The sequence below is a fragment of the Camellia sinensis genome, chromosome 6 (assembly GCF_055761805.1).
Source record: "Camellia sinensis isolate YWXY chromosome 6, ASM5576180v1, whole genome shotgun sequence".
NCBI lineage: Eukaryota > Viridiplantae > Streptophyta > Magnoliopsida > Ericales > Theaceae > Camellia > Camellia sinensis.
In genome coordinates this window covers 125713822-125724838 of record NC_138966.1, presented here as the reverse complement: position 1 = coordinate 125724838, position 11017 = coordinate 125713822, and the positions used below count along the sequence as shown (strand labels likewise).

The following is an 11017-nucleotide window of genomic DNA, read 5'->3' as shown; positions in this document are numbered from 1 at the left end:
TTCGTTTGTGAAAATGATTTGAAGTTTGCTACTCGCAAGTAGGCTAAATCGTGTTTTGATGAATTGTTCCAATTCAAGCAATCCAACCTTCACCCACAGGCATTCAGGCAGTTAATCAAATAAGCAGTTAGCCTCATGGCAAGCATGCTTAACATGGCAGTCAATAACACACATGCAGTATGCTAAAGCGTAAACACTCACAGTGTACTCCGAGCCAAAATAAAGAACTAGTTAGAAATCATGCACGATCCTAGTTTATGTTAAGATGGCTAATGCAACACATGCAAAGATGCAACTAAAATAAGCTCGGCTATTCTAGAATGTCATGTGAAATGCAACTTGATAACATGCTGTTTGAACACGTATTCAAGTAAATGTATTGAAATACAATGCTGGTTTATATGATGCGTCGAGCCCGATGCACGCAATACAGATGAATGAATGCACGCATGCGAGCATAAGGTATGCTAATCGAAATATGCCCTAAAACTAACCATCGTAAGCGGTTAAGTAAAAGGGAGAAAGAAATGGGGGTTGGAAGACATGCATCACACACACGCACGCTTATTACAACAATACGCCCCCTCGCAAGAGGGTCCGAATAAGAAGCTAACTAGCCAATCTAAGCTAATTAACTAATTATTACAAATCAGAACTAGCTAACTAATTAAGCTATTACAACATAAATTGAATAATTAACGCATTAACTAATTAGGTACAAAACCAAAGCATAAACTAGCTAAGGAAAACAATAAACAGAGGTCCTCGAGAAAAGGAGTGCATGCATGCCCGGTCGCCTCGTTCGGAAATCCAATGCGATGCCCCAATTTGCCTCTGTTTTCATTTGTTCTCAGAACCTTGCACCAAGCTCCAGAAGGCTTCAACTCCACCTTGGGAACTTGAGGGAGGGTGACCGACTACCTAGGGGTGTTTCCAGCCACTGCCGACCACCTATCTTTGCAAGAAACCAGAAAAAGTGGTCGGCCAGCTAGTTTTTCTGGCTGGCCGACCAGTTGTTGCTACCAAACTCCAATTTTTTGCAACAGAGAGCAAGAAAGGACATGGCAATGTATTTGCAACATATGTGTGCACAACCACCCTCCCTATCATTTCATAAGCTCAAGAGAATGTAGTTCTCGACCCTTGGGCCACCAATCACGCATCTCAATGCATGATGGCCAAGAAGTCAAAATGCACAATTCAATATGAAATAAATGCACATATAAACACATAAGACCTAGAACTCTATCATGTATGATCAAAAGCGTCGGCGACCGAGAATTGAGGCACGTTTCATCACTATAAGTATGAAACGTTTCTCATTTCCCGTGTTTGGACTAACACCTATTCCAAACATAATGCAAGCAAATAACATGGCAACGGACAATCATGCAACAACAACTAGCATACGCAATGCAATGTAAGATGAATAACCTAACAAGGCTAATGGCATGCACGATGCACAATGCTAAGAACAACATGGCATACTCAATGCGATGAACTACATGGCATACACAATGCTCAATGGACTTAAACCAAAATGGACAGACCTCAGCCATGCCCAAAACAGAGGCCATAATGCTAGAATAAAGGCATAAAAGGGCAAGGCAAACATGTACAAGTATTGGCCCATCAACTAGGCCTAAGAACACAACTCTCAAGCATGATGAAGAAGCAACAAATATATAAGTGTGACAACACTAAAGGCTCTGAAATCAAGTGTGAAATGATGTCAAATCATTCAAACAACACAAGTAAAGCATGCGAGAGGGCCTAAGGCACAAAGCCATTAAAGGGACTACACAAAGGGCATGCAATACATGGCACAAATGATTGAACCAATCATGGACAGAGCTAAATTAGGTCTAAACAAAGACCAAAACATGGTAAGATGGGGGCTCAAAGACCTAAGCATGCAAGCATACACACTAGGCCAAAACAAGGCAACAAATGCACAACCCTTAGAGGCACTCAAAGGGTGAATGAAATGGGAACATGGCAATGCTATATGCTCTGAAATGAAGTATTAAATGATGCCAAATCATCTAAATAGCTCAAAGATAGCATGCAAGAAGCATCAAAACACAAGGCTAACAAGGCCCATTGCACTACAGTTATGCAAAGCATGAAGCATATGGCAAAGGAAACCCAAAACAGTCTTAGAACATGTCAAAATGAGTCTAAAACATGTATGGAAGGAAGCCAAAATAAGCCAACATGATGGGCCAAAACATGGATCATGCAAGGGCAATATGGGTTGATTACACTACACCTACCAAGACCAAGCATGGGATGGCTTAACCAACAAAAATCAGAGTTATATCATGGCAAAATAACCCCAAATAAATACTGAAATGATAGCTCGCAAGCTTAGGCATGAAGGCATACACGATGGCTCATGTTAAGGCATAAAGGGGCAAACCCTCCAACGCATTGAATGAATGATAAATGCAAGTGCATGAACATGGACTGAAATCACATTACAAATGATGCCAAATCATTCAAATATTCCAAGTAATGCATGCTAGTGGACTTGATACACAAAGCTAACAAGCTAAATTGAACCATGGCTATACAAAGCAAGTCATGCATGGCCAAAACAACACAAATAAGAGCTAGAACATGCTAAAACATGGACAAAAGCTTCTTGAAGTTAAGCCTAAAGCATGATAGAATGACATGTTAAAGCATGATGCATGTTAGGTTATTTCATGGAATTGCACTACAAGTGCATGGGGCATGCAAGAGGTGACCAAACCAAACCCTAACAGAGGTATGACATGGAAAAACATCATCAAAAACATGCTGAAATAGAAACAAAACAAGCTAAAATGATATGCTACTTCATGAAGCACACAAAGCTAGTTTATGAGAAATGCACTACAAGTGTATTAGGCATGCATGGAGTGACAAAACCAAGTAAAAACAGTGGCATGCCATGCTAAAATAAGCCCAAATATAAGTTAAGCTATGGCCAACATAAGCTTAACAAACATGCTCAAACATGAGGCAAAAGAAGCAAGTAGTTAAGACACGAGGAGAGGGGCCGACCTTCTCCTTTTTGGGATCTCAAAACACCCTTCCCACCACTGAAATCCCTCTGAGTTTCAGTGGTGAGAAGGCCAAAATAAGGTAGTCCCAAAGGCTTAAAAAGAAGGCACAAAAGCAAAGCCAAACAAGGCCTAAGAGGGGGTAAACAACCCCCAACACAAAAGTGATCTTAAACAAAGATCTTAAGCATACAAAATCAGAACTTTTTGTAGTTTAGAGTTAAGCTTAAAACAATATGCAAGTAAGGATAAAAGCTTAAGCAAGAATGGGGGTTTAAGGAGTTAAAGGCTCACCCTTGAAGACCACCTTCAAAACCACAACTCCAGCAGCTTTTTCAAGCTTAAACCAAACCAAAAACTTTAAAATCAGCTCCTAAGCACTTTAGCAACAAAGGGATGGTGTTCGAGTGTGTGTTTGTGTGTTAAAGTATGAAGAATATGCACTTTTGAACACAAAAATGAAGAACAAGAGCAAGATAGATACAAAGGTGTATGTATATCTCTCAAGGCAATTTTTCTGAACCTAGAGAAGGGAGGAGGAGGTCCTCTTATATAGAGAACAAAAGTGTAAGCTTCTTGAGGAAGCTAAGGGCTTAGAGCCATCCCTCCATACACGTGTATAAAGGATGGTTTCTGTGCCCTCCAGCTGTTACAGCTGTAAAGAAAATATCTCTAGGAATGAGCTGAAAAGTGGCCGACCAGTTGAAGTGGTCGGCTAGAAGAAAAAGTGGTTGGCCACTGTGCAAAGGTGGTCTACACACTCAAAGCAAGGTGGTGGTGTGGTGGCCGACCAGAAAAGGTGGCCCAAAGACGAAGAAAACCAGTTGTCTGGCCAGAAAATCGGCTGGCGGGAAGAAAAGTGGTCTCCAAGGGGAAATACTGGTCTCCCATCCTTGTATCACCTTTCAAACAAGGAAAACAAGGTTTGTACCAAAAAAAAACCAAAACGGATGCAAGACGAAAGTTCAGGAACGAAAGTTCGGGAGGCAAAGCACCCAGCTGGAATCCTCGAAAACTAGTCTACCAGTACCAAAAGTGGTCTCCCGGACCACAGTGTCCCTCTAGGCAGGGGCAACAAGGCATGGTTCAAAAACCAAGCCAAACGGAGAACGTTAAGCGGTCCCGAGACAAGGCACACGGCCGAAGGCTCCAAAAATCGAAAACTAGTCTCCAAGCGCGAAAAGTGGTCTACGACCACGAAAAGGGGTCTACAACCACAGAGAGGTGGTTTACAGACCACTCCCTCCCTCCAAGAAAGAGAAACAAGGCTTGGTCCGCAAACCGAGCCACAGCACAAAGAGTTCAGAGGCCCGGAGGCAAGGCTCTCAGCCGAAACTCCGAAAACCTCGAAACGAACACAAAATGCACAATCACCAAGTACTCAATCGATGATGTCTGAGTCTTAAGATCGGTCGAAAATGAGGTGTCTACAATGGGCATGTTACATTCTACAGAGTAAACTTAAATTACTTAAGTTGGCTTTGAAAAAATTGAATGGTGAGGTGTTTGGGGATGTATCTAGCAAGCTAAAGGCAGCTGAAGATGAAGTGAATAAGCTTTGATATCTTAGCAAAAGATAGAGATTTAGTTGAGCCAGAGAAGATAAGAAAAAGTGAGGTGGTTTGTGAAGCATCGAGGTTGAGCAGAATGGATGAATTAATGTGGCTTCAAAAAGCTAGATTAGATTGGTCTTTGAGAAGAGATAAAAATACAAGATATTTTCATGTCATGGCTACTAATAGGTAGAGCATGAATAGGATTAATTCTATCACTGTTGAGGATTTTGTTTATGAGGATCCATGGAGAGTAAAGCAGGAAGTTTATCTTTAGTTTGACAAGCATTACACAAAGGAATGGAGAAGCAGACCAACTATATGTGGCAGATTTAAATGTATTAGTAACAACAGTGCAATTGAAGGGCTTGAGGCAGAGTTTTCAGAATCAGAAATTTGGAGTGCCATTAAAAGTTGTGAAGGTAATAAAGCCCCAAGGCCAGATGGTTTCAATCTTGTGTGTTTTCAAAAATATTGGAAGGTAATGAAGGGAGAGGTTATGCAGTTTATGGAGGAATTTCATGCTCATGGCAAATTGGTCAAAGGAATCAACAGCTCTTTCAAAACCCTAGTCCCGGAAAAAGATAACTCAGTAGGCTTGGCAGATTATAGGCCTATTAGTCTTGTGGGTTCAGTGTATAAGATTTTGGCTAAAACTTGTTTTGCCTGAAATTATCAGTGAAACTCAATCATCTTTCTTGAGTGCTAGAAGTATCCTTGATGGTGTTTTGATTGCAAATGAAGTAGTTGAGGGGTGGAAAAAGTTTTAAAAAAATGGGTGTGGTTCTTAAGATTGATTTTGAGAAGGCTTATGACTCAGTGAATTAAGAGTTTCTCTTTTTAATGTTTCCAATTTTAGTTTTGGAATGAAGTGAATCTCATAGATCAATGAGTGTGTGTCCATAACTAATTTATCTGTCTTAGTGAATGGCTCACCAATAGATGAGCTCCACCCCCAAAAAGGGCTTAGGCAGGGTGATCCACTTTCCTCTTTCCTATTCAACATTGTGGCTAAAGATCTTAATGTGCTTCTATCAAGAGTTGTGGAGGTGGAATTGGTTAAAGGTGTGAAAATAGGAGCAAATGAGGTATTGGTGTCTCACCTACAATTCGCTGATGACTCCTTTCTTTTTTGTGAAGCTAAGGGGACAGAAATTAGTATTATCAAAAGGATCTTAAGGTGCTTTAAGCTTGTATATTGTCTAAAAATCAATTACGATAAAAGTGTGGTCAGTAGGGTGGGCATGGAGAAGGACATATTGGCTGACTTTGCTAATCTTCTTAACTGTGAGACTCAAGCTATGCCATTTATGTATCTTGGGCTTCCTTTAGGGGCTAACCCAAGTAGGAGGAAAACATGAAAACCAGTCATAGATAAAGCAAAAGCTAAGCTGGCAGGTTGAAAAAAATCTCTCTTTTGTAGAGAGGTTAGCTCGGATCAAGTATGTGTTAGCTAGGTTGCCATGTATTACTTTTTATTGTTCAAGATGCTTGAAGGGGTTGCTAAGGAACTGGAGAGAATTCAAGCCACATTCTTATGGGGTGGCTCTGATCTAAGAAAGAAGGTTCATTTAGTCAAATGGAAGGAAGTAACAAAGAGATTTGATCATGGTGGGTTGGGAATTAGAAGGATCAAAGATGTAAATTTTTCGTTATTGTTCAAATGGTGGTGGAGATTTGCAAATGAGACTAAGTCATTCTTGAGAAAAGTAATATGCAGCAAATATGATCTCGATGCCGGTAGTTGGTTACCATCAAGGGAGGTAAGTTACAGATACTCAATGGTGTGGTCTGATATTGTCACTCTGGCTAATTATAATCCTTATATGATGTTGAGTTTCTTGAATAATTTTAATATAGAAGTTGGAAATAGGGGAAGAGTAAAATTCTGGGAGGATATCTGGTGTGGCTCTTAATGTTTGCAATTGGAATTTCCAAGACTGTTTAGTCTCTTTTTGGAGAAGAAAGGCTCTCTTACACTGTGTTTGGTTGGGGTATTTAGGAAAGAATTTGGAAAGAGAAAGAAAAAAAATAAGTGAAATAAGAATAAAATATACTTACATTTCATCTAATTTCACACATCTTTTCCCTTTCCATTTCCAAATCCCTTCCCAAATCCCCCAACTAAACACAACATTAGGAGGTTCCTTGATCTGAGAGATGCTTTAGGGGAGTGGAACTCGTTGTCTAGAAGGGAGATGTTTGAATGGAAAAAGCTTGAGTGGTTTTGACTTGTAACAAATCTATCAAAGAGGCCTGCAACTAGAGAGGTCAGTGACTTTTCAAGGTGGGTTGCTAATGATTTAGGTATTTCCTCTGTTTCTTCTTTATATTCTTTTTGCAATTTGGATGGGGCCACTTATCCCAGCTTGTGTAAATTGGTGTGGAATTTAGTTCTGCGTCTTAAAGTGAATTTCTTTTGTTGGCTTGCCTGGAAACACAAGGTGAAGACATCTGCATTTTTACAAAGAATTGGTGTTTTCAATGGCACCTCTTCCATAGCTTGTAGTTTTTGTAAGAATGTTGAGGAATCTATGAATCATGTGTTATTGTATTGCCCTTTTGTTTGGGAAGTGTGGTCAACCTTATTAAGATGGTGGGGTGTTGAGCGGGCCATCGCAGGTTTTGTTGAAGGAGTATTATTCTGGTAGGAGGGTCATATTCTGAAGAAACTAGAGAAGAAGATATGGACAATTATTCCCCTTACTACCCTGTGGTCCATACGGAAACTCAGAAATGATTGTGTATTTAGGGATGCCAAACCTGTAATTTTGGAATTATGTGAGCTTATAAAAACCAGAGTTGCATTATGGTTCAGAGCGTCTTACAAAAATCTTCAATATTCTATGAGTGACTTTATGTTCAATCTTAATTAGATCAGAGTATGCATTTGTCGAGGTTGAGTTGGTCTTGATTTAGGGGGTGAGGCATAGTAAGGTGTGCTGCAGGATATTGTTGTGTTGATTGCAGGTTAGTGGTCTATTGGGTTGGGAAGGAGTCTGCAAGTATTTGCTGGTTTAAGTTTTGTTTCTACTATGAGAGCAAAGTTTGAATTGGAGGAGGTTGAAGTTATGTTGTTATGTTTCATCTCTGTGGCTGGGTTGGGTTTGTCTTGCTTGACTGCTGATGGATTTGGATTTGAATGGCTGTTGTTACTGGCTGCTGTTGTTAGTGATGCTCCTGCAGGGATTTAGCTTATTTGAGTATGGATCATGCTGCTGCTAATGGCTAAGGAGTATTGGTGTTGGTACTTTTGATATTGTTCTGTTTTTGGTTGGTTTCTCACCAACTTGATGCGATACTACAGTTGATTGGGCTTGTTCTATGGTGCCCACTTAGTTAAGATCATATTTCTTTGATATGCCACTTGTGCATCCATCATTTTTATTGATGTATGTTGTAATTCATTATTCATCAATAAAATTCTTTTTTTGCTGATAAAAAAAAAAAGAAAAAGAACTATGGTGCAATTCCCAAAAAAACAAAAAAAAACTAATTAAAGCCTCATTTCACAATAATCTTTAGCTAATTTTTTAGGCTTTGTAGAGGTTTTTTTTAATTATTTTTTTAAAGAATAAAATTTCTCTTAAAAATACAAATAAATTCAAAAAAGCCAAGACTGAAGCCCAAAACCTTGTTAAAATGGGGCCTATATCAGCTGAGATGTCATTATAGTTCTATAGTACTATTTCAAGTTACTATATAGATGCAATGGGTGGGGCAGGCATGAATAATAACCTTAATAAAAATGAATGATGATATAACATATTATGGATATAATGATTAATAAATAATAAAGATTAAAAAAATATAAGATGAGAGATAAAAAAGTAAAAATTAGTGCGTTCAGTATAATATTTTAGTGTTTTAATATTACTAATTTAAAAAATAAATTATATACATATTATATGCACACAAAGAGGGGCCGCTCTAAAAAAAATATGTGTATATACATATTTAAAAAAAAAATAGTTCTACATTTAATCAATATAATTAGGGTAAATGCACGGTAAAATGGGGCAGGGAAAGAAAATTTGTTCCTCTGCTTTCTTAACAGGATAGGAAAAACTAATGTAGGGTAGAAAATTTATTGTTTTTCTTTTTTTATCTGTATGCTATTTATTTTCATTTTAATATAACTGCTTTACATGTTTGAAAAAAATTGTTTCAATTAAGGCATTTCAAACTTCTGTTCATGTTCAGGGGTGCAATGCTTTCCAAAAGCGCCTAGATAACGAATACTTAAAATGAGACTTGTCTTCAGCTGAATTTCTCAACTTGACTGCGTTTTTGGGTCATAGTGGGTCCATCAATAATCACAATAATTCATTTTGTAAGTTTAAGTCTTTAGGAAAGACAGTCTATGCAAAATGTGGATTTTAATTGCTGTTTATTAATATGAATCATAATAATATCTTGTGTCTAATGGGTACAAAATGTGAGTATGTTAACATTATTCGTTTCAAATTATAGGGACGAATTCTTTTAAAAAATCTCACTACTACAAAATTATAAATAGGTCACAATTTTTGTATGTGATATATATTATTTAATCACATGTTTTAAGTTTTATTAAAGTGTGATATTTGAGAGTGATTTTTAATCACATGTTAAAAATGATCATTTTTAATCATACGTTTTGAGTGTCATTAAAAGATAATTCCATCACATGTTCATAAATTTGTATAACGTTACTTTATTATATAACAAAGGTACAAAGATAAAACTAAAATATCCTTATTACACAAAATAGACCATGAATATGACACATTTGCATATGACACACTTTGCAGAAATTACATATAAATTCAATAACTAGAAAACTCACATGACAGAGTTGAAAAATTAGTCACTCTCTCTTTGTGAATTCCTTCTCCCTTACTCATATATATGAGTATTTGTCACTGTTAGTAATGTCTTCAAGCAATAAACAGAAGATCATCCAATGAATATTAAATAATAATAAAAAATTAAAAAGCAAAAACAAAAATAGGAGATGGGTTGTCTTGATTCGCAGATTTGGATTGAATTGATGATCAGCAGAAGCTCCAAAGCCGAATATCGCCTTCTTCGCAGACATCTTCCATCACTGTTGGATCGAAAAACGTCCCATTGATCATGTCAATGTATTTTGGTGAATCAAAGTTGTACCATGATGTGATCAATGACAATGGTTCATGATCAGCTCCATATGATACTAATGAGAAGTCATCCTCAATATGATTGGAGGGAGAAGATGACAAGGACGGCGATGAGGCAGAGGAGGTGGAGGAAGAGGGAGGAGGTGGCGGCGGCAATGGTGGTGGAGTGGTGGCAGCAGCAGCAGCTGCAACTCTTTGGATGGACTTAGGGGACAAGATGGTAATATCAGATGGAAGTTGGTAGTGTGAGATTGGGAAGTTGAGATTGGCTGAGGAGCCCTTGAGGCATAGGAGAGCAGCATCATAGGCTCTAGCAGCTGCCTCTGGCGTGGAATGAGAGCCCAACCATATTCTTGTCTTCTGGTTTGGTGCCCTAATCTCAGAAACCCATGATCCCCAACTTCTCATTCTCACTCCCTTATACTTCTTCTTCAAGGATGATGATGATGGTGGCAGTGGTGATGATGGTGATGATGATGATGGCATTGCTTTGTTTGGCTCTGACTGGATGATCTTGGGCTCACTCTTCACCATTGTTGGAGGGCTGGCTAGCTTCAATGTTAAGCAGATGTGAAGTTGAAGAATCAATGCCTAAGATACACACACGCTTTTAAGAAGATGGTGTATTTGTGATTCTTTGGTTGAAATTTTACAACCAAATTTGATATTTGAAGGATTACTGCCTAAGACGTACAGATACTTTTAAGAAAATGGCATGTTCGTGATTATTCTTTTGATCTTGTTCTTTTGGAATGTGAGGATTGGAATAAGATTGGTAAGTGATTGTGAGGAAGAAGGGGGCTCATATTTATAGATGGGGGTTTGGTTTTTTTACTTGGCTAGCAGATCCCCTTGGTCAAGGAATAGTAAGGTTCCATGTGTCATATGAAATGGGTGACAGGTATTTTCTAGTTATTTTATTGAATAGAATATTAATATCCCATGATTTTAAAAGGTCATGATTGAGACCCTCTCCAATCACCACCCTCACCACCCCACACACACGTGGCGGGTGGTGATTGAAGGAGAAGGAAAAAAAAAAGAAAAAGAAAAAGAAAAACTGGCTAATCATGTTAAGAGGGGGGTCAAAGAGGATGGGAGGAAAAGGGGGTCCGGAACATTATTGTTTTAGAAAATGACTATTTTGTCCTGTCATGGCCACATTATTTTTCTTGTTTTTATTAAGTAAAGTTATAACATCGTCACCCAATGAAAATGTTAAAATTGTGCATTAGAACATTATATGACAATTTGACAAAAAATAATAAAAGTG

General features: G+C 38.2%; 1 protein-coding gene across 1 annotated transcript; it reads right to left on the bottom strand.

The window, feature by feature from the left end:
• Positions 1-9283: 9283 nt before the first annotated feature.
• Positions 9284-10619, bottom strand: LOC114278343 (ethylene-responsive transcription factor ERF014). Its single transcript, XM_028220360.2, has one exon. It carries the CDS (start codon positions 10276-10278, stop codon positions 9640-9642), a length of 639 nt encoding a protein of 212 aa, XP_028076161.2. The 5' UTR covers positions 10279-10619; the 3' UTR covers positions 9284-9639.
• Positions 10620-11017: the final 398 nt, after the last annotated feature.

Excerpts from the sequence above, each read along its gene's own strand:
- LOC114278343 (XM_028220360.2), bottom strand. The coding sequence starts at position 10,278 with ATGGTGAAGAGTGAGCCCAAGATCATCCAGTCAGAGCCAAACAAAGCA.